Here is a 25,092-nt window from a genome sequence, read left to right as displayed (position 1 = left end):
CATTAACTGGGAAAACTACTCATGTACCAACTCTTTTGCTCAACATTTTCTGGAATTCATAAATTCCAATGCCTTGAATCAACTTATCCACACCTCCACCAGGGGCAGCAATATCCTAGACTTGGTCATTACCAACATGGGCGACCGGTGTTCCACACCAGAGGTCAATTCCTCGTTGGTCAGATCTGACCACAAGCTAATCAGCCTAGACAATCACATCCCACTCCCACCCTCCCCATTAGGATAACCACCGTAAAAAAATTCTCCAAAGCCAACTTCACACTTCTTAAGACAGAAGTGGCAAACTTCATGACACCCATGCAGACAGACAGTAGAGATACGACTGCTGAATCCTACACAAATGCACTTTATAAGCACTTACACGAGTGCATGGATTGTGCTATCCCTAACAGAACCAATATGCTATCCTCCAAAAAAAGGAATTCAATCTGGCGGTCCCCTGCCATAAACAAATTCTACAACAGAAGAAAGAAACTGTTGCAAAAAAGAGTAAAATCCCATGATTAGAACAACTCCCTGGTCAGCCGCAGTAAGAAGCTGAGATCCCTCATAAAATCCTCCAAAGCTAGTTATGAAAACAAAATCATCACTGATTGTAAAGACAACCACAAAGCATTCTATAGCTATGTCAAGAATCACAATGGCAACACTCAGATCTGCTCTGAGTTATAGCAGAATGGCACTAAATATGCAGAACCAACTGATATGGCCAACATCCTGGCAGATAGGTTCAGTGTTAACTTTACCTCCCTACCCCCTAAAGGGCCCATCTCTATACTGGAAGAATATAAAGTTCCTGTAATCATGGCTGCACAGGTAAAAAAGACACTCTCCAAAGCCAAGAACACAGCATCCATGGGACCTGACAACATCCCAGGCTGCATTCTACATGAACTACAGAATGAACTGGCGCCCCACCTAAGCACCATGTTCAATCATAGCCTTACCTCAGGCTTTGTGCCCACTGAATGGCACATAGCGATAGTTATCCCACTTCACAAAGGGGGAGCCACCACGGACCCCGGGAATTACCACCCCATTAGCCTAATGAGCCTGGAATGCAAGGCTATAGAATGTATTATCATGGAAATTATAAACAAAGACATTGGTAATCTCCAAACTCTGGACCCCACCCAGTTCGAGTTTGTAAAAGGCAGATCATGTCTCCTAAACCTGATGGACTTCTTTGAAGCAGTCACCAAAGCCGTAGACAAGGGAAAGGTGCTTCACACAGCCTACCTAGATCTCACCAAGGCTTTTGACACCATTCCCCACTCTGGAATTATAGATAAACCCACTAAACTAGGTATAAATCCCTATGTCACAAGATGGGCTGCCAACTGGCTCACTGACAGAACCCACACTGTGAAAGTAGCAGACTCCAAATCCGATTTCAGACCAGTGACAAGTGGAGTACCACAGGGTTCAGTCCTGGGTCCTCTCCTGTTTGGTATCTACTTTTCTGAAGTACAAGCTAACACAGAAGGTCTTTGGCTAATGAAGTTCGCAGATGGCTGCAAACTAGGAGCCATAATTGAAACTCCTAACAATGTGGACATCCTACAAAAGGGCCTCATGGAGACAGATGCCTGGTGTCTAAGCCTTGGCCTTAAGTTCAATGCCAAAAAGTGCATTGTCATCCCCTTTGGTAAAAACTCTGTACCCATGAGCTATCACATAAGTGGTAGTCTACTTAACACCAAAAGTGTGATAAGAAACCTTGGGACACAGGTGGACAGTAGTCTCTCATTTGATAATCAAATTGCCACAGTAATCAGGAAATCCTTCTACATGGCACACCTCATCACAAAAGGTTTCTCATCCAGGAAAAAAGAGGTCATTGTTCCCCTCTACTCGTCATTCATTAGACCCATTATGGAGTACAACGCCCTTTTTGGTATGTACCTCACAAGACATCTACAACTGGAAAGGCCGCAGAAATACCTCACAAAGAGGATTGCTGGCCTCAAACAGATGCCCTACACAGACCGTCTCAAAAAAAAACTCCAGCTTCACTCCATCGCATATCGCCTACTCAGAGGCGATCTCTGCCTAACATACAAAGCTATGTCAAACCCAGAGCTGTTGGACATGCTCCACTTAAAGAAATCCCAATCCCTCTGAGCTACATGCTCTAGGGACCTAAGCCTTGTCATCACAATAAACAGAACATGCTGGAGGGATAGATTCCTGTCCCAGAGACTTCCCATACTCTGGAACAAACTACCTGTCTATATCAAACAAAGCTCCTCATTAGCACTCTTCAAGAAAAATCTTGATGATTGGTTGGAAAATATGAAATTCACCCCGGAGGTCACTCCTGTGGCTCTGCTCAACAGGGGCACAGGAAAATAATTTTCTTGGGTGGCGAAAGCCAGGGTACCTTTTCGGATAGGCTTGTATAGGCCCTAGGGCCAATAGCCTAGTACCTACCTATGAACCTTAAGCATTTTCCTATGATCTCTGAACTCTTAACTAGCACGATGTAGTAAGAAGTATTGTCTTGTGTTTTTATTATTTATTATTAAATATTGTTAAACCTTTCAACTGTGGCTGTTTTGTGTATAGATAATTTAAGCTCTAAGAGTACATTGCATGTATATAGTGATGTTGTACCAAGTCACTTTAATAAGTTTTGCTGTTCAGTCACACTTACCATTTGGATAATAATATTGCACTTTAGTAATTGGATACCATTTGTTAAGGGCCTTTTTAGTAGCTAATATTAGTGGGTGGTGGCAGCTGGTACTACTGTATAGTCTGGGCAGAAAGGGGGCACAGCTGGAGAATCTGTGCCTTCCTTCCCCAGGAGTGTCTTTGTGCTTGTATATAGCTCCTATCTCAAAGCGTGTGTGTGTGTGTGTGTGTGTGTGTGTGTGTGTGTGTGTGTGTGTGTGTGTGTGTGTGTGTGTGTGTGTGTGTGTGTCAGCTACTTGGGCAGGGACACAAAGCACTGGTTGGACATTGAGGTTGCTGGAGGTTTTAGCTTGTCCACTAGGCTGAGATCTGGACCATATAGCTGTGCCAGTGGGGAGTCTTATTGGGGATCTGGAGAGAAAGGGAGAGACCAGCTCCAGACTTGACTGTGATCTCTGTGTGCTCTAAAGGGAAATTGTACTTTACTGTGTGTGTATTTATTATCATTTCCCTATATGGATGCCCATCACTGATGTTAGTAGTGAGGATTGAGGTTTCTTGATTGCTGGGCCAGTGCACGGGCATCACATATTAATTGGTGGCAGTGGTGGGATATCCACACCACATATTAATTGGTTGGCAAATACTATGTGGCTTGTAGTGGTGTGGGTAGAGTGAATTCTTGTAGCTTGTGTACAGTGATCACTGAAGGTGTTTTGTACTCTAAATCTGCCACGCAGTGAATACTCAGAGTTAAGATCACAATTGTTTTATTTCTTTTGTTAGCTTAGTCAGTCAGGGAGAACAGGCAGCATGTCAGCAGAGGAGTACAGAAAAATGACAAGGAGCCAGCTGGTTGACATGTGCCAGGCTAGGGGACTGGTGCATGGAAACCTGACTAAGGCAGATGTGATTGCAGCTTTGGTCACAGCTGCATCAGAAAACAGCAAGCAGGAGGATGATCAAACTGGCAGTGGAGATGTACCACACTCTGAGAATGGACAGCTCATCCTTTCTGCAGAGGACTTAAAAATCCATCTGGAACTAAAGAGATTTGAGTTGGAGGCCAGGTGTGTGGAAATAGAAGCAGCTGTGAGACTGAGGTGTCTAGAGAGTGAGGACAATGAGAAACTGCAACATTTGCAGGCTGAGGAGAATGAGAAATTGCTACACCTGGAAACTGAGGAAAAGGTGAGGCAGAGGCAGCATAAGAAGGAGATGCTGACTCTTCACCAGAGTCATGGAGGTAATGGGGAAGGGAGTAACTGGACTCCAGAAGCAGAAAAAGCCAGTAAAGTCCTTCTGCAGTTTAAAGAAGGGGATAATTTTGATAGTTTTATTCATATGTTTGAGAGGGTATGGAAACAGTATGATAGTAACCAAAGGCTTTGGGTACAGTTCCTGACCCCGTACTCCATGGTAAAGCTGTAACTGTGTTGTCTAAACTTGCTAATTATGAATATTTTGATTATACTGCTGTTAAAAATCACTTGTTAGAATGTTTTAAATTAACACCTGAAACATATAGGAAAAAGTTTTGTGAACATAGACGCAAGGCAGATGAAGTGTGTGTAAATATGTTGCTGAACTGAGTACTTATTTTCTTAGGCGGGTGTGTGGATGTCAGGTCACCACTTTTGAAGTGCTGGCAGACCTTTTGGTGAGGGAACAAGCCCTTAGCACTTTGCCTGATGACATGAGGATCTGATTAGCTTATAGACAATATGCTACTTCAGATGAGTTGGAGAAGAAGGGAGACCTATACCTAGCAAGCAGGGCATCCCTGCACAGGAAAGGGACCCCCAGTACTGCTCATGGGTCTAAAGGAACCCATGGTGGGCAGCACAGACTGCCCCAACAGAATCTGCCAGTAGCAGGGGAAGTCACTAGTCCAGGTAAATGTCCAGGACCTAGGGTTAAATGTTTTGAATGCAACCAGTGGGGCCATGTGGCATACAGATGTCCACAGAGGCAAGGAGGGGAACAAAAGGTGAGAGAGTCAGTAAGTCAGAAAGACAAAATGCTAATAGTAGGTTGCTTTGAGACAACAGGGGTACCGAACTACCATCCTGCAGATGTATTGATAGCGAAGGATTTGGATGAGGCAAGAACTCCAGCTCTATTCAGTCTCATACCGCTTGCTCAGAGGTGACCTGTGCCTGACATATAAGGCCATGTCAAACCCAGATTTGATGAATATGCTTCACCTCAAAAAATCTAGATCCCTCAGAACCACAAGGGCGGGAGACTTAAACCTTGACACGGTTATAAATAGAACGTGCTGGAGGGACAGATTCATCACCCAGAGACTCTCTATGCTGTGGAACAAAATCCCGGTACATGTGAGGCAGAGCACCTCTCTGGCCTTGTTCAAGAGGAATCTTGACCAATGGATGGGAGATTGCAGATATACCCCAGGGATTACTTCAGTGTCACTGCTTGACAGAGGCAAAGCAAAATGATAGGCATAGTTTTTATTCAAACTAAAGGGGTGGCGAAAGCCACATAACTATGGGCTAGGCTTATAAATGCCCTTGGGCAGATAGCCTAGTATGAACCTATGAACCTATGAACCATGTGTTTATGCAGTTATACACAGTCAGGCTAGGAGACAAGCATGTGGGTCTGGTAGTGTGGGGGACCCAGACAGACTACATACTTGCAGCCAGGACTGGTAAGGTGGTTACTTCAGGGAGGGGGCTATCCTGTAGCAGTGAGTCTGTGAGCCACAGCTGCTTGTGGGTACTGATGTTCCCTTGGACAGAGTGACTGCAAAGGTAGAGGTGAGTAGTAGTACCCAGGCTGTCAGTGAGGCACCACTGTCAAAGGATGCCAGACTTCCTATGGAAGGAGAGCTGGGAAGGGTTACAAAGATAGAGTTGAGACAGGCTCAGCTCTCAGACCCTACATTGCAAGGCATGAGGCAGGTAGCTAGTGAGGCACCTGACTCTCAAGGGAAGGGGGAATCTGTATACTGGGACAAAGGGTTAATGTATAGCTAGTGGACCCCTGAGGGAGGGGTAGAAGGTGAGAGGGTACAGCAGTTGGTAATGCCTAGAGCCTACCATCTGGTGCTTCTAGCTATAGCCCATGATATTCCCTTTGCTGGTCATATGGGCATAAAACATACAAAGAGACATATTATGTAGAACTTCTATTGGTCTGGAATTTCCAGAGATGTAACAGGGTACTGCAGGAACTGTGAGCAGTGCCAAAGGTAGGCAAGGCAGGAGCCAAGGTGAGAGCTCCTTTGATGCATTTGCCTGTGATTGATGAGCCATTTCAGAGGGTAGCTGTGGATATTGTGGGGCCTCTGAGTACCCCAAGTTCCACAGGGAAGAAGTATATCTTAGTGGTAGTGGATTATGCTACACGATACTCTGAGGCAGTGGCTCTGTCCTTCATTGAGGTAGAAAAGGTGAAAAATGCTTTGTTAGAGATTTTCAGCAGGGTAGGTTTCCCAAAAGAAATACTGACTAACAGAGATGCCAATTTTATGTCAGACCTGCTGGCTTGTCTGTGGAAGTACTGTGTGGTGAAGCACCTGAAGCCACCTCCTGCCATCCCCAAACTAATGGTCTTGTTCAGAGGTTAAATTCTACAATCAAGTCCATGCTACAGGCATTTGCAGACCAGTTTAAGAGGGAATGGGACAAATATTTTCCCCAACTGTTATTTGCTTACAGAGAGGTTCCTCAGGAGTCCACAGGTTTTTCACCTTTTGAGTTGCTGTATGGGCATAGGGTGAGGGGACCTCTCGATTTAATTCGAGATGAGTGGGAAGATGAGTGTGAAACTCACAAGGAGTCTGTTGTGGCATATGCCATAAACCTCAGGACAAGGCTCAGGGAACTCATGGGCTTGGCCCAGGAGAGCCTGGCAGAAGCCCAACAACAGAAAAAGGTGTGGTATGACAGGAATGCTCAAGCTAGAGAGTATGCTGTGGGACAGCAGGTAATGGTTCTCATTCCTATCAGACACAACAAGCTGCAAGCAGCTTGGGAGGGACCCTACAAGGTGGTAAGAAACGTAAGTGATTTTAACTACATGGTGGAACTGCTAGGCAGGAGGCAGGGGCACACATTATGTTATGTTAACATAATGAACCCTTACCATGATAGGGAGGCCCTTGTGCTGAGAATTTGCAATGGATTGCAGGAGGAGTCTGAGGGAGGTTTGGTGACTGATCTCCTCAGTGAGACTCGGACTGACACCTGAGTGGAAGGGGTAGCAATGTCCCAGCAGCTATCTCCTACCCAGGTTTGAGAAATATAGGAGTTTGGGGACATGTTCACTGGGTAACCAGGGTGCACCCACCTGGCAGGCCCCTTATAGAGTGCCTGAGAGAGTTAAACAGACTCTGAGGGAGGAGATAAAGGAAATGCTGGAACTAGGGGTAATTCAAGAGTCCAACAGTCCCTGGGCCTTCCCAGTGGTGCTGGTGCCAAAGATGGATGGCAGAACCAGGTTCTTTGTGGACTACAGGAAATTAAATAGTCACACAGAGTCAGATGGCTACCCCATGCCTAGAACAGACAAGGCCCTAGAGCAGCTGGGTGGGGCTAAATATCTTACAAGCATTGATCTTACCAGATCTTACCAAGGGTTACTGGCAAGTGCCCTTGACTCCCAGTGCTAGACAGAGATCAGTCTTTGTGACTCCTTTTGGCTTGTATGAATTCACAAAGATGCCCTTTGGGATGAAAAATGCCCCAGCAACTTTCTAAAGGTTGGTAGATCATATCGTAGCAGGAGCAGGAGGGTTTGCCCTTGCTTACCTAGATGATATTGCCATCTACAGCCGTTTTTGGCAAGAGCACCTTCAGCACGTCAGGGAGGTGCTGGGCAGACTACAAAGGGCAGGGTTGACCATTAAGTGGAGAAAATGTCAGGTGGGTATGGCAGAGGTCTCCTACCTGGGACATAGAGTGGGGAGTGAAAAGATCAGACCAGAACCTGCCAAAGTAGAAGCCATTCAGGCATGGCCTGCACCTGTTACCAAAAAGCAGGCGAGGGCATTCTTAGGGGGCAGCAGGGTACTACCAAAATTCATCCCCAGTTATAGTACCATAGCTGCTCCCATCACAGGCTTGACAAGGAAAAACAGCCCAGATAAGGTAGTGTGGACCACAGCATGTGAGCAGGCATTCCATAAGCTTAAAGAAGCTCTGGGAGGACCCCCTGTATTAGCCAATCCAGATTACAGCAAAGAATTTGTTGTGCAGGTGGATGCTTCAAACCATGAGGTGGGAGCTGTATTTAGCCAGATTTCTTCAGGGGGAGAAGGGTACCCAGTGGTTTATCTCAGTCGTAGGCTCCAACCCAGGTAGGAGTGCTATGCAGCTGTAAAAAGGAATGTCTAGCCATAGCGTGGACACTGCAGAAACATCAGTCTTATCTGTATGGAAGAAAATTCACTGTAGTGACAGATCACAACCCCTTAACATTGTTACACAGAGCCAGCCAGCAAAATGCCAAGTTGCTAAGATGGAGCCTAGGGTTGCAAGCATATGATATGTCAGTGCAGCACTGCAATGGGATTAGCAATGCCAACACAGATGGGCTCTCAAGACAGGGAATGGGATAAGGTATACTCAGATAGAGTGAACCCTCTCAACGTTTCCCAAGGGTCACTTGAAAAACTAGCTTGAGTTCTCCAGGGGGGAGATGTGTGAAGATAGGTGCAGGCTGCCAGCCTAGCCAGATAGAATTTTGTAGATAATTCTGTCATTTGTAAATATTAATTTAAGCCACAGGCTTGTTCTCTTAAATGGAAAAAAATGGTGTTAAATGTGTAACTGCAAAAATGTAACAACAATGCACTCTGCTGTAACAAAGCTGACAAGTCAATTCTTTGATGTCAAAACTCAGAGCCAATATGTCTGGATGAAGGAATTCTGCCTATTGTTTTGAGGCCAGAGTTAATGTCTAGAATTTGCATGTATAATTTCTTTTATTGCTTTGGTTCCTGACAGCTTCAAGATCAAAGGGGCTATTAACCTCTGAGAGTCTCTTAGCCTGGGAACCAGAAATAAATTATGTAATCAGAAATGAATCAGTGGTACTGTGTTATCAAGTTAAGGACAGAAACAATGAGAGCATTTGTCTTGAGAACATCCAAGATCACCAGCACTGCCTGTATCTATATGTAAGTAGGATCTTAGACTTTAGTGTTTCTCTTAGAAATAGCTAGGAAATAGGAAGATTAATCTAAGTGTTTTTCTGTGTTGATGTCAGAACTATTTGACTGTATTGTTTTAAGCATTTTCCTGTGATCTCTGAACTCTTGACTAGCACTGTGTAGTAAGAAGTATTGTCTTGTGTTTTTATTATTTATTATTAAATATTTTTAAACTTTTCAACTGTGGCTGTTTTGTGTAGAGATAATATAAGCTCTAAGTGTATCTAAGTGTGCAATGCATGTATATAGTGATAGTGTACCAAGTCACTCCAATAAACTTTGCTGTTCTGTCACATTTACCATTTGGATAATAATATTGCACAGTAATAATTGGGCACCCTTTGTTAAGGGCCTTTTTAGTAGCTGATATTAGTGGGTAGTGGCAGCTGGTACTACTGTATAGTCCGGGCAAAAAGGGGGCACAGCTGGAGAATCTGTGCCAGCCTTCCCCAGGAGTGGCTGTGTGGTTGTATATAACTCTTATCTCAAAGTGTGTGTGTGTCAGCTATTTGGGCTGGGACACAAAGTACTAGTTGGACATTGAGGGTGCTGGAGGTTTTAGCTTGCCCACTAGGCTGAGATCTGTACTCTATAGTTGTGCCAGTGGGGAGTCTTATTGGGGATCTGGAGAGAAAGGGAGAGATCAGCCCCAGACTGACTGTGATCTCTGTGTGCTCTTAAGGGACATTGTAATTTACTGTGTGTGTATTTATTATCCTTTCCCTATATGGACACCCCTCACTGGTGTTAGTGGTGAGGAGTGAGGCTCCTTGTGATAACTACCTTATAGTCTGGGCAAAAGGGGGCACAGCTAGTAAACCTGTGCACCTTTCCCAGGTGTTTGTTTGTGTGTGTGTAAATCAAACCTCAAAGTGTGTGTGTGTCAGCTACTTGGACAGGGACACAAAGCACTGGTTGGGCAGAGAGGGTGCTGGAGGTCTTGGCTTGGCCACTCAGTTGAGATCTCAATTATTTTGCTGTACCAGTGGGGAGTCTTATTGGGGATCTGGAGAAAGAGGGAGAAAACAGCCTTGGACCGACTGTGGTCTCTTTGTGCTCTTAAGGGGAAATTACACTTGAGGCAGAGAGCTGCATCTCAAAATACTGTTTGTGTACCTGTTATCCTCCCAGTGTAGACCCCCACTATCGCCACTAGTGAGGATTGAGGCTCCTTGATTACTGGTCCAGTGGTGGGTCATCACATTATTGGGTGGCAGTGATAGGGTATCCACATTTTGGGATTCAGTAGAGTAGATATCAAAATCCTGTAGCCTATAAACAGTGGTCACTAAAGAAGATGTTTGTACTCTCATGCAGCCACATGATAGACAATCAGAGTTTCAAATCATAGCAGTTTTCTTTAGTTTGTGTTAGCTTATTTAGTCAGGGAGAGCAGATAAGAATGTAAGCAGAGGAGTATGACAAGCTATCAAGAAGCCATTTGGCTGAGATGTGCCAAGGCAAAGGACTGGTGCATGCCAGCCTGACCAGATATGAAGAAGGGAGATACTGCCAGCATAGCTATCTGGAATTTTGTAAATAAGTATATGTCATTTGTGAATATCAACATGATTTATACAGGATGCTTGTATTTCAACTGTATTAGAACTGTATGTCATGTGCATATCAAACTGGTCTATACAGACATGTGTGTTAGAAAGGTATTTTATAAAGTGTTTGTGCTTAAAATGTAACCACAGTGTGCCCTGCTGGAAGAGAACAGAAATGCACATGCAGTATTGTAACTGATTAAATGTATATATTTTAACAGTGGAAACTGGAATACAGGAGGTTAACTTCATAAGAATAGCTGCAATTAAATACTATAAAAGCTAAGCTGGAGACATAATGTCTGTGCTGAGAAGCTTTCTGTATTGTCTTCAATGTGAACAAATTACTTTCTCTGAAAGCATGAAGGAATGCAATTGTTCTATGACTTCCAGCATCTGCTAAAGATTTGAGGTCTATATGTTTTTCACAGGTAGATGCTAAATACTGCTAGCTTCCAGCAGTGGGCGTTTTACCTGGGATAGAGTTAGACAACAAGAAATTATGTAATTCTGCAAGCTATCCCAGCAGTAATATTTGAGATATTAATTTGAAGAGGCTTTTATTGAGACAGTGCATTCTGCATTATGTCTTGGACCTAACAACAACAAGACCCATTCACCAAACATCTGCCTTGCTCTGATGAAGTAAATTATTAGGGGATAGTATAATTCTCATAGATATAGTCAGGAATATAGCAAAGCTTAACTTAGATAGTTTTCTTTATTTATTGGAGACTATACTGCAGTGTTGTTTTAAATATTTCCTGTGATTTTGAACTCTCATGTCACTGTGAATATATACTGAGTATTTTCTTGTTCTTTTATTAGTTATTATTAAATATATTTAAACCTTTCATTGTGGCTGATATGTCTAGAGATATTTAAGTTTTGAGAGTACTTGCAGATTTATTTGGTGACACTGTGTGTGCCACTCCTAATTGCTTTGCTCTTGGTCAGACTACCATATGTATTAATATTAATATTACACAGTAAGATTGGCCCCTTTTGTTAAGGACCTTAAAGTAGCTGATAAGGAGTTGGCTTCTGGCAGGGATAAATACCTTCTAATCTGGGAAAAGGAGGCATACCTAGTAAACCTGTGCCAGCCTTTCCCAGGTGTGTGTGTGTGTGTGTGTGTGTGTGTGTGTGTGTGTGTGTGTGTGTGTGTGTGTGTGTGTGTGTGTAAATAAAACCTTAAAGAGTGTGTGTGTCAGCTACTTGGGCAGGGACAGAGGTCTTGGCTTGATCACTCAGCTGAGATCTCAACTCTGTAGCTGTGCCAGTGGGGAGACTTACTAGGGATCTGGATGAAGAGGGAGAAACAAGCCCCAGAATGACTGTGGTCTCTGTGTGCTCTTAAGGGAAATTTCACTTGATGCAGAGAGCTGTACCTGGAAATACTGTGTGTGTACTTGTTATCCTCCCAGTGTATGCCCCCCCACTGTTGCAAGTGGTGAGCATTGAGGCTCCTTAATTACTGGTCCAGTGTTGGGTCATTACAACTGGAATTTGTTTTTGTCAAAAACAGTAGGTAAGCTCGTTAAATGTGCAGTGCTTGATTAAAACAGGATTGTATTGCTATTTCAGGTTACATTTGTGATAAGTTGAATAAACTGTCTAGAATGTTCATGATTTTTTTTATTTTATTTTTTTTTTTTTGGTGTTCTATTAAAATAGAGCTTATATAAACAGTTGTTTGCCTTTTAAATCTGAGGGGTTGCTATAATCATGTACCCAAGCACAAAACCTTCCTTTTAGTGTGTGACAGCAACTTAACTACTTAAGAATCCATGTTTGCCTCAATGCAATAACTGTGAGTAGAAGTATCTTTTATGAGAAGTGCAACTATAACATCTTCTTTAACTCATCTAATGTTAATATCCCTATTCATGTTGTGGTCTTAATCACACCTGTGTCTCCGGCTGTCTAGGCTGCCTTTCCCCATTAAAGCCAACAGTGCTTTTGTTTACAGTAACTCAATCATAGTACTGAATTTGCAGTGTTCATTGCCATGACTAAGCATATAAAATGTGTGAAAAATGACTTCAGCTGAATAAGGAGTACAAATGGATGGTTTTCTTATTCAGCTGGAAATATGTTGTCACATTTTTCAGACTCAGAACTCTAGGCAATTTGGGGTCCAGAATGCCAGCACTCAGAAATGTCATACATAATGAAATAAGAGCAATTTAACATTGCAGTCATATAAGCCAAAGAAAATACATTCTCAAACAGTAACAATTTAGTAAAATGTAAAACACACACACACACATATATATATATATATATATATATATATATATATATATATATATATATATATACTTAAGCATTTAAGAGACATTACATGTTGGCTGCACACTGATCAACAGCTTAATTTCAGCTCTCACAGTGTGAAGAAAGAAACTGAGAGATAAGGGCTAGTAATTCTGACAGTTTTAGTAATATTCAGTCATGGGCTTTTACGTACAGTGCTTGGATGCCAGCAAAAAAACTTAAAGAGTCTGAAAGAAAATCAGCTAGAAAAGGTGAAGAGAAAATAACAGACTGGGAAGAATCCTGCAGCTGCTCAGCAAAATGCAGTTTATGCTCTAGCTTTGGTACAAAAAATGGCTTCCAGTAATGCCAGAAGTCTCAATCTCAAGATGCACGCACTCGAGGCCCTTCTCAGTATGGAGAACATCGATGTCTGTGCTGTGACAGAAACCTGGTTCAAGGCTCCTGAGAGCACCCCAGCACTATCAGGTTTCACCTCATATCATGCGTTCTGGCCCCAAAATCCGGACAACACCAAGAAAGGAGGGGGGGGGGTGTCCATATTCATAAAGGACACCCACACCTCAAGGTTGGTGGCAACGCACGATGCATCGGAGACCATCCAGGTGCAATTAACCATAGGCAAGACTGCTTTGCAATTTGTAGCATGTTACAGGCCACCCTCTCAAACTCAGGAACCTCACATGGCCTTCCTGAAAACATTGGAGGGGATAAATGTATCTCCAAACACCATCATACTAGGTGACTTCAACTACCCTAATATAGACTGGGAACACTACTCAAGCCCAAACACTCTAGCCCAAAGGTTCCTGGAGTTCATAAACTCAAATGCCATGGAACAACTAGTCACCATCCCCACAAGAGGAGAAAACATACTTGATCTCATCATCACGAACATGGGATCACAATGTTCAACACTGGAAGTATACCCCTCACTGGTGAGATCAGATCATAAACTAATCTCACTGGAGGTCCTCATCCCACCCCCACCTGAAATAAAAAAGACCACAGTGAAAACTTCTCAAAAGCCGACTTCACACTTCTAAAAACTAGTGTGGTCTCCTTTAAGGCCCCTGAGCCAGTGGTAAACATTACTCAAACCGCTGAATCACTTACAAATGCCTTCTACCAGCACCTACAGGACTGCATGGATCAGGCAATCCCAAACAAAACTAAGACTCTTTGTACCAAAGGCAAGCGTCCAGTCTGGTGGACCCCAGCCATAAACAAGCTCTACAACAAAAGGAGGAAGCTACTACAAGATAGAGCAAAATCCTTGAAAGGTAGGACACCTTTGATCATTATAAGTAAAAACCTAAGAGCTCTCATAAAATCATCCAAGGCAAATTTTGAGAGAAAAATCGCCAAGGACTCAAAAGACAATCATAAGGCCTTCTTTAGCTATGTTAGAAACCTAGGAGGAAACTCCCAGATATGCTCAGAATTAGTTCAAAATGATGTGAAGATTACTGAACCTACACACATTGCCAACATACTGGCTGACAGGTTCAGTGCAAACTGCCCCAAAAGGAGAGATATCTATACCAGAGGATTGTAGCCCCCCCAAACATCTCCAACGCCCAGGTGAGAACTGCTCTCTCCAAGGCAAAAAACACAGCATCCATGGGACCGGATGGTGTCCCTGGCTGTGTGCTCCACGAACTCAATGAGGAATTAAACCCGCAGTTAGGACAGCTGTTTAATCTTAGCCTCACCTCAGGATACGTACCCAAGGAGTGGCACACGGCGACTGTGGTCCCACTTCACAAGGGCGGTGCCTCCACCGACCCTGGAAATTACCGTTCCATTAGCTTGACAAGCCTTATCTGCAAAGCCATGGAGAGGATCATAATGGAACTCATAAATAAAGACATAGGGAACTTGCAGACTTTGGATCCAACCCAGTTTGGCTTTGTCAAAGGCAGATCATGCCTTTTAAACTTGGTTGACTTTTCAAGACAGTCACCAAGGCCATTGATGAGGAAAGGCAGTCCATACAGCCTACCTCAACCTGGCAAAGGCCTTCGACACAATACCCCACTCAGGTATCATCAAAAAACACATCAGCTTGAATGTAAACCCATACATCACAAGATGGGTTGCAAACTGGCTAAGTGACAGAACCCACAGGGTCAGAGTTGCTGGAGTCATGTCAGACTCAAAGCCTGTCACAAGTGGTGTCCCACAGGGCTCAGTCCTGGGTCCACTCTTGTTCGGCATCTACTTTTCTGAAGTACAAGCAAACACAGGAGGGTTATGGCTGACAAAGTTTGCAGATGACTGCAAACTGGGAGCCATAGTCGAAAACACATCTGACACAGATATACTTCAGAAGGGCCTCACAGAAATGGATAACTGATGCCAGAGCCATGGCCTAAAGTTAAACGCCAAGAAATGCATAGTCATACCCTTCGGGAAAAACAAGGTTACCCCTAGCTACCATATAGGTGGCAATCCACTGAGCACAGAAGAAGTCATCAGGGATCTGGGGACCCAGGTTGACAGTAGCCTTCGCTTGACACTCATGTTGCTAAAGTAGTTAGGAAAACCTTCTACATTGCCCACCTGATCATGAAGGGATTCACATCTAGATCAAGGGAGGTCATCGTCCCCCTGTACTCATCACTCATTAGACCTATGATTGAGTACAATGCCCCATTCAGAATGTATCTGACCCGATACCTGCAGCAGCTGGAAAGGCCCCAAAAGTTCCTCACCAAAAGGATAAAGGGTCTCAAAAATATGTCTTATGCTGCCCGACTGAAAGAACTCCAGCTCTATTCAGTCTCATACCGCTTGCTCAGAGGTGACCTGTGCCTGACATATAAGGCCATGTCAAACCCAGATTTGATGAATATGCTTCACCTCAAAAAATCTAGATCCCTCAGAACCACAAGGGCAGGAGACTTAAACCTTGACACGGTTATTAATGAACGTGCTGGAGGGACAGATTCATCACCCAGAGACAGATTCATCACCCAGAGACTCCCTATGCTGTGGAACAAAATCCCGGTACATGTGAGGCAGAGCACCTCGCTGGCCTTGTTCAAGAGGAATCTTGACCAATGGATGGGAGATCGCAGATATACCCCAGGGATTACTTCAGTGTCACTGCTTGACAGAAGCACAGCAAAATAATAGGAATAGTTTTATTCAAACTAAAGGGGTGGCGAAAGCCACATAACTATGGGCTAGGCTTATAAATGCCCTTGGGCAGATAGCCTAGTATGAACCTATGAACCTATGAACCTAAAAACATAAATCAAATGTGCTCAGAGCTGATTATAATAAATGAAACATTGAAGGAGTATATCAACTCAAATAACAATAGGATGGAAAAATGGAAGAAACTTTAAACAGTTATTTAGATAAACTGATAAAACTGCAAAAATCAGAGATTGAAATAAAGAAAATGCTGGCTCAGAATGTGACTGCTCAAGAAGAGCTGTTTCAAAAATGATAGAGTGTTAAGAGGACATAGAATGCAGAGAAAACCTGAAATTTTCTGCTGTTCCAAAGAAACTGGAAGGAGCAGACCATATTAATATTATGAAAGCACAAATAAGCAACTGGACTGGTATTCCACATCAGTATTTGTTAATTGAAAGGGCACATTGTGTGTATTATCCAAACCTGGCTATGAAAAAGCAGCCAAAACCTATACTAGTAAAGATGCAATCACACCAGGAGAAAGAGTCGATCCTGAAAAACTGCAACAGAATGGCAACTTATTAAAAACTGGTGACATTAGAGTGTTTGTGGAAAATGATTATTCACTGCACACCAGGCAGGAGAGAAACAAATGTATCCCAGCAATCAGGGAATGTTGAGAGATAGGTGTGAGATTCAAGCTGTTGTAACCAGTTGTCTTCAGAATGTTTTTTACTGGAGTATGAATGTCATTTTTGATGCAGAACAGGCTAAGGAGGAAATGCAAAAGTTTGTCTAACAAAAAGTGAGCTATCAAACAGAAGGGGAATCTATTCCTCATTTTTCAGATAATAAAGCTTGTACAGAGACTTTGCCAGTGCAACATTTTTCAGTATTCCAAAGGAAAATACTTGAGAGACAGAAAAAAAGAACAAGAGTTGACTAGAAGAATCGGAAGTGCCTTGGACTTGTACCAGAGCCTAGGGTTCAGAGATGGAGGCAAAAAGGAAGAAGACCTGTAGCAGAAATTAGTAAATAAATGTGAGATTATAAAGCATCAATCATACTTGTGCAATATGGCTTTACAACAAAAAGTGACTGAGAAAGATTGGACTTTTGTTGACTTTGTTAAGCCTATGGGGGGACTGAAAAGCATATACCCTAGTTCATGTCATTAATGTTTTAAATGACACTAAAAGGATATAAAGGAAAGCGACAGTAAGTAAAGCAATTTTTGTTCTTAACAGTATTTGTGCAAAACATTTTGTGATATGAATTGCATGGTATATAGTAAAGTAATTTCAGTGATTGTTGTACGTGATAAAGACACTAAAGTCAACAAATACTTTTTTCTTTTTTAGTTTAAGAGTTGTAGTCATTACAATGTAAAAAAAGAAATACTGTCAAAAGCATGTTCAAGTTAATACGCTGTAATCTTGGGCTGTTGGGGTGGGGGATGGATTGTAAAAGTGTGCTATTGTAAAATAAGTAGAGTTGAGATGTTTTCTCTTACTTTTGCATAGGTGAATGTCTGGATTAATCTAATACTTTGTTTTTTTGTGTAAGAATGAGGGCTTTAAAAATAAAAGAGGACTGGATGATATGAAAAGTTTTCCTTTAGCAAATAAATGTTAAGTGTGATTTGAAAAGTCTGCAGCTGAGGGCAGGTGTCCATTTTGTTCTTATACTTCCATGTGGACAAGCTGACTACAGGTGTAGGCAACAAATCTCAAGAGTTCTGGACATTGCTGAGAGAAACATAAAATTAAAGGTATAAAGCAGCTTAGTAAAAAAATAATATTTAAATTTAATGGAGGTGAGTAAGACAGCTTTCCTGGTACCTACATACTTCAATGCATTTACTAGAACAGTGTATACATTATTTTTATTTAAATACAACCAGTGCACTTTTTTCTTAAGGCTAAAAATTAATGCTTTCAGAATGCATACAAGCTGCTTTTCATATCTGGGAGAGAAGTAAAAATAAGACAAGACAAGACAGAAATTAGTGTAAGTAGGATCACAGACTATAACATGCACCTTAGCATGGATAACCTTAATTTTAGGTTAGGTAAATGAATGTGGGCACAGGTACTGATTTGGGACAATTGTTCCTATCAAGAGTGTTGAACCTCATTATTTGAATATGTGCATAGTTTTGTGTGTTTGCCTTAAGTTAATAGGTTATGAGAATGTTTTGGGGGCATGTTTTTTGAGGAGTTTAATTAAAATAAAAAGTCACATAAAATGTGACAAATATTCAAATGGAGATGACAAGAAACAACCATATAAAGGAAGCACCTGCCAAACTTAGTGGGTGCATGTAACACAAAAGATGGACATAGACGTTTTAAAAAGCTGTCATAAATAACAGGTGGGAATAGTAACTTCTTATCATAATGGCTACATTATCCATATTATTTTGGCACATGAATGGCCTCACAGAGATAGACCAAAAGGTAAGAGTATTTAATTATATTCAAAAATGCAGACTGCAAGTAGCAATGCTACAGGAGACACATTGGAAAGAAATGAGCATATGAATTTGATAAAGAAGGTATATCAGGATGGATATTCAGCAGAATATAAGGGACAAAGAAAAAGGGAATGATTATTCTAATTGCTAGAGGAGCATCAGTACTGATGGAAGAGGAAAAGTTATAATAATGGCAGAATTGTGATAGTAAGGGGCTACTGGCAAGGGAGGAAGATTACACTGGCTTCTATTTACATTTCACTTAAAACTGCTATTATGGAGTTGAAGAAAATCTTGGGAGAAATAATCCGTTTCCTGGAGGGAATACTTTTTATAGGTGGGGACTGAAATTTGATTTACAGCAATGAGAATGTATCTAGGGACCTTAAAGAGAAAATATAACTTAAGAGGGTACATTTCTGAAGAAATTTATGAAAATATTTGGTGTGGAAGATGTGAATTCAGTAGTAGGAACTCTGAGAGAATTTACATATTATTCCCCAAGGTACAATAACTGGGCTAAACTAGACATAAATCATATCTCCCAGGAATATGTTCATTTAATTGAAAGCATTGACACACATCCAATAACTATTTCAGATCAAGCACCAATAACAACTAAGATAAAAGTGCCGAGCAATGAAGTAAAAATCAGACACTGGTGCTTCCCCACCAACCTGTTAGCCAGTTGTGAATATTACTTGAGAGTTATTAGGGAAGATAAAAATTTCTTCAGAGGTTATAGCTAGTGAGTGGGATAAAATGAAAATGGAGTTTAAAAATAGGCAAAAATAAAAGAAAAAGAGACACATGGTTAAAAAGTAACAAGAATTATTTAGAGGGGTTAAAAAGGTGAAACTATTGCAGAGCAAGGGGAATCTCGGAACAAGAAGAAGCCCAACTGCACAGTGCTAAAGAGAAAATAAGGGTGTATCTGGATAATATGCATGAGTTTAGAAAGATTTCTGTTAACCACCTGTTTCTGATAGTAACTCAAGAACATAAAAACTTTTAGCACAATGACTTACGCAACAGAAAGTAGAAAGAGTTGTCACCAAACTTAGGAGTCTGTAACAAGAAAAATAACCTGAGATCCTGAAGAGATAGTACAGATATTGTGGAAATATTATGATGTGGAAATCAAGAAAGAACACAAATCAAAATATTTATGGAAGACTTAAGTATGCCAAGGTTAGAGATAGATGAGGCTCAACAATTAATAGTTACAACAAAAGGAGATGAGATGAAAACAGTGACATATAATCAGTCTGCAGGAAAGTCTCCGGGAATATATGGTATTCCTTTGGAAATCTGGAAGCTAGGAGGGAAGAAGGTGATAAAGATCAAGAGGGTTTTGTGTAACAGTATTTTAAAAGGAGGGGAAGCACCAACATCCTGGAAGAAAGCTGTCGTGGCTGTAATTCCTAAAGAGAGTAAAGACCCATCAGACCCATCTTCATAATGGCCCATTTCAATTCTAAACCATGATTATAAAATGTTTTTGTCCACAATAGTTAAATGAGTGTTTATGTCTATAATAGCTAAACGAATGGCAAAAGTGTTGCCACAATTAATAGATATGGATCAATGTGGTTTTGTAGAGAGGAGGCAAACATTTTACAACATTAATAGAACAATGAGGATGCAGACAGAAAGAGGATGTAAGAAAATGCCACTGTTGTTTGTGGGTCTTGATGCAGAGAAAGCATTCAACAGAGTAAGCTGGGATTTTATGAGTAGGGCAATGGAAGCATTTGCATTCCATGATACAATAATAAGGTTAATTAGTACATATATGAGGGATCAGAGGCAAATATTAAAGTTGGAGGGTTCCTCTCTGATAAGTTGTGTCTGAAAAGAGGAACCAGGTGGGGTGTCTTCTTTCCCATTTGTTATTTGCATTATACTTAGAGCCATTGGTGAAGAAAATAAGGGATTCAGAAATTCAAGGATATAATTGGTATAATAAGCAAGAGAAGTTGGCTTTATTTGCAGACAATATTATTTTGTACCTGATAAGACCAGATAAGGACATCTCAGTGTTGTGGAACATGTTTAGACAGTTTCAAGTCTTTTTGTGATATAAAATTAATAAAGATAAAACAAAGGCTATAACTGTGATCTGTGTGTGCGCACATGAATTGGTTCATCAATATCTATATTTATGGGGATATGATAAAATTACGTATTTAGGAGTATGGATTAAAATTATTCTGTTATGGCAGCTAATGATATGTGGCAAGAGACTAAAAAGATAATACAAAAACTGAGAAACTGGAAGCTCTATTGTATAGATATGGATTGCAAGGCACAAGCAGTGAAAATGTTTTTCATCTCTTCAGTTTTATATACAGGTCAGGCATATTTTTATCAACCAGAGAAGTTGTGGACAGTAATAATTAAAAGTTGAAGGATTTTATTTGGGAGTGGAAGAGGGCAAGAGTCAAGTGGGATAAGCTGATCCTTCCAATAGCACAAAGACATTTAGGATTACCTTATTTGAAGGGATATTTTAGAGCTAGACAGTTAAGGCTACTATACATAATAGAAATAGATAGCTAGAATTTAAAATGGAAAGAGGTAATCATGAAGCAGGGGGAAATTCAAGAAATAAGGAGAGAATGGGATATTGTATGCAGATCCTTGAGGAAAATAACAAGAGCCCTAGGGAATATTATATTCATAAATTAGGAGAAAGTATTCTAAGAACTTAGCCAACATGAGAATGGAGAATGGGGAAAGGAGATTTTGCTAATAGGGATGATTGCAATTAGAACCAGTACAAAGTAGGAAAAGTGCCCAAACAGTAACCACTAAATCCCAAAAAGCACCCGGATAGCCATTTCCTACACAAACCACAATATTTATTCACATAGACACAGCACCAGTAACCACAATGTAAGATTTAACGCTGACATACAACCAGTACGTTTTGGTCATAAAACGCCATCAGATAACTATTAATGTTGCACTGCTACCCTTATATAACCTTGCCAATAACCTAATTAGTGCAATTAAACCTTTGTTGATTGACTTAATAGATGTTAAGTTAAAGTACACATTCTACTGGCTTAAACTCACAATGAACATGTTCTAAAATTATTCTTATTAAAAATTCTGCAATTTAAAATAATATTTTAAATGACTGCAATTAGGGGTATAAAGAATAGGCAAGAGGGGGCTGGAATTTATTGGAGAATACTGGGAGAGGAACCAAGGTATTGGGGAGCAAATACCGAGACATGGAAAGGAAATACATTGGGAAGAAGCCATGGACTGCAGGCTAGAGACTTCCTATAGGCAACTAGAAATGGATAGGGGAATCTAAGTGAAAGACCAGCACTGGTAGAGTTTGCAGATAATCTAGAACAGAAGCTGCTGTTAAAAATTGATAATTAGCAAGGTATATAAAACATTGCACAATAACTATAGGAATCAATCAGAGGGGGTTAGATAAAATTTGGAACAGAGACTGGATAAGCCATTCACAAGGAAACAACTGAATGACATATGTATGGCTCCGAGATACAAAACAATGTCTAGAAGATTTAGGATTTTTGCCTGGATTTGTTTGCATAGGTATTTTTGTACCCCAAGCAAACTCCAAAGAAGTTTTCCTCAGGTAGATAGTAAATGTTGAGGGTGTGATGATGAAGAAGGAGGTAACTGGGAATATATGTTTTGGGAGTGTAATGAGTTGACAGACTTTAAACATTCTTACAGAAATATTGGATGAGCAAATTGGTGTAACTAAGGAAATGATTTTTGAGCTGGAATACATGATCTGAATTGTCTAAATATAGTAAGCCCCTTGTTAAGTTTAATTCTAGTCGCTACCAAAAAAGCAATTACTAGAAAATGGAAATCATAGTCTAAACTAACTGTATTTCAGGTAGTGAATATTGTAGCAGAGATAACAACTGGAAATGGGATCTTTAAATTACATAGAAAAAAATGAAAATTTGAGGAACAATATGTGCAGAATTATGTTTTGGAGTAGAGCTGAGGTTAAAAGGGAAGACAGGAATTGAGCAATTTATGTAATGCTGAATTGATAATTATTCAAAAGAATATATTTGATATATGATGTTTGTAAATAGGGCCATATTAATATGGTTTGTTTTGTTTTATGTAAGTTGTTAAAAAAGAGAGACTTTGCATGTCATACACTAAAGTAGGAAATAAGTAGACAATATTCACATAATTTAAATACTTTGTTGACCAGAGAAGTATTGAATTTGGAAGTTAAAACAAATATCTCATAGGTAAAGCTGAAAAATGTCTTGTGGAATATATAGTATGCCTTGATTGTACTAACTTTTAGAATACCTGAGTCTATGAAGAAACTCACGTGTACTAAAGCAGCTTTTAACTAATCTTCTATACGAAAATGTGGCATTGTGCTACAGACATCCTCAGTCCAAAATCATGCATTTTATTATATATCACTGTTTAATTCTTTGTCAGTATGTGTATGAGAGGTCTATCTCCATCAGTTTAATTAACCCAGCAATCTTCCCGTCCCAAAGTCCTTGGATGCAAAAAACTGAAGTGGTGAAATAAAAGTGGCATTAACTATTCAGTGGTATTTGGGTTTTGAACCAGGATGATACCTGAGTTTGTATGAAGATATTGAGATAATTACTTTCTCAGAAGTACAGCCTTTGTGTTTTGTCAATACCAGTTACCGTTATTGTTCAGGAATCTGACTGTTTAATTGGCAGAGGGGAAAGCCTCTACTACCTCTGGAACCTCTGCAGATCCTCCAATTAATTTATTACCTTGTCTAACATTTAAATGTAGCAGCAGTATCTCACATTTTCTGAAGTCAATGAAATAATTTCTCCACATTTCTATAGAACTAGGCATTATCCATACTGGCACAGATATGTTTTTACATTTTGTATCCAGTGCTGCCTGGTACTGGGTCTTCTCTTATGATACAATGTTTCTTCCCATATTATACTGCTGTTTATGTAATAAAAGTAATTCTAAAATACCAGACTAAATGTTTACTTACTTGAAGTATAGTGCGAGGTCAGTGGCAATAATAGCGATGTCCATTAGATTGATTACATGGTCAAGCTGTCTTCGATTCAGGTTCTGGTAGATATTTAAGCTCTAAAACAATTTAAAATATGTCAAGAATATTGCACATTAAAAATTGTATATCAATTCACAGAAGACATACACAATATAACGTACCAAACAAACCACATTTTAAATTCTATGCTCAGTTCTGCAAGCCACACCACATAAAACATGTTATTTAGAGATTTTATGTAAGTGCTAACAAACTAGTTCATACTATAGACATCAGATCATGTAAATGTAAACTGTGTTCCAAGGTCCTGTTTGTTGTACATGAAGAACACAGCAGGAACTATCAAATTCAAAGCACAATAGACAAGCTGGACATCAAATTGCTATAAATGAGATATTCAGCAGGTACATGTGTGGCTGTCATTGTGCCTTATGGAAATCAAGTCCAGAACTGAAGATGGCAAACGTAGTTTCTCAAACTATATAATAAGTCTTTAGTGTACTGCAGTAGAAGCTGTGGATGCTATTACTGGCATTTTTTAGACTTTCAGTCAAACACGGGACTGACAGTCTAATAGAACATGCTAGACAGAGTTTTTCAGGTTCTAAGCAACAGATATGTAATTGTATTTGCACCCTCTATGTAAATGAGCAGGTGATCTATCTTATACAGCTGGTGTTACATGCATATACATACAAAATTACTGTCATGAATTTTAATTCTCTATCCCTTCCTCAGATGTAAAATAGCAGGATAAGTATATGTATCTGCAGTTTATATTTAACCAAAATGCAGCATTTGTGTCCCTTTTTCCTCAATTAATCACCATCTAGATATGGTACCTGGATTTTTTTTTTAGAATTGCAATATATTTGCATTAATAATGTTTACATCTTTCTCCATTAGAATAACAGAATTTTAGAATACTGATGTGTCTTCCGCCTATTAACCATAAAGGGTATAATTTATTTTCAGCTGATATGACATACTGATAATGCTTTAATTATTTATTGATCATTCTGGCCTGGCAAAATTTGCCATTTTAACTGAGATAAAGGATATCAAAGATTATATCAGATACTGGTACAGGTCCATCTGACATGTACTAATACAGTTATGTTAAAGGTAACAAATCATTGATGTCAAGGGTTACACATTAGCGCTGATTACTCAGTTAAATAGTCACAGAGTTTTATGCTATTCACTGTTCATGCAGATCCTTGCAATAAAGTAGATTTATGCTTCTCCTAAAAGAAGTGCTAAAAGTTTGGACCTCAGAACACTACAAGTCAAAACCATAAAAGGAAAAAGTAATGCAGGAAACAGGTTTCCCAGGGCATGAAGTTACTGATAAAGTAGAAGCTGGCACTGGACATGGTTTCTAGAAAAGCAGTATTCTTCTAGCAGGTGGAAGCAATATACGGAGGCTGTATTCAATTTGAGGGATGAAACCATTTTCCTATAACAAAACTGGTGGGTGGGTGGGTAAAGAGAGGACGGGGTAAATTGGTTCTGGCCCAGAAAAGGAGGGAGTTGATTTTAGTTTTAGACTTATTTATAATGGTATGAAAGTTAAATGATTGATCAAGTCAGATGCCGAGATACTTGAAATACATTGTAGTTTCAGTGCTGGAGTTTTGTGTGACTGAAACAACAGTTTGTAGAGCATGCCAAAGAGTATGATCTTGGGTTTTGATGAATTATGTAGTAGGTTGTTGTTTATTAGCTATTGGTGGAGTAAGTCTAGGTTTGATTG

At 40.4% G+C, this 25,092-nt stretch overlaps 1 protein-coding gene across 1 annotated transcript in view; it reads right to left on the bottom strand.

Moving 5' to 3' along the window:
* The window catches only part of LOC122792803 (rod cGMP-specific 3',5'-cyclic phosphodiesterase subunit beta-like), an 897,069-nt gene that overhangs the window by 167,557 nt on the left and 704,420 nt on the right, over positions 1-25,092 (bottom strand). Inside the window, exon 17 of the mRNA XM_044060372.1 lies at positions 23,313-23,413. Coding sequence (XP_043916307.1) covers positions 23,313-23,413 — 101 coding nt within the window. The remainder of the gene's footprint in view (positions 1-23,312; positions 23,414-25,092) is intronic.

Source organism: Protopterus annectens, chromosome 2.part0 (assembly GCF_019279795.1).
Source record: "Protopterus annectens isolate FY-2018-M chromosome 2.part0, PAN1.0, whole genome shotgun sequence".
NCBI classification, from domain to species: domain Eukaryota; kingdom Metazoa; phylum Chordata; order Ceratodontiformes; family Protopteridae; genus Protopterus; species Protopterus annectens.
This window is presented reverse-complemented; position numbering and strand designations above follow the sequence as displayed.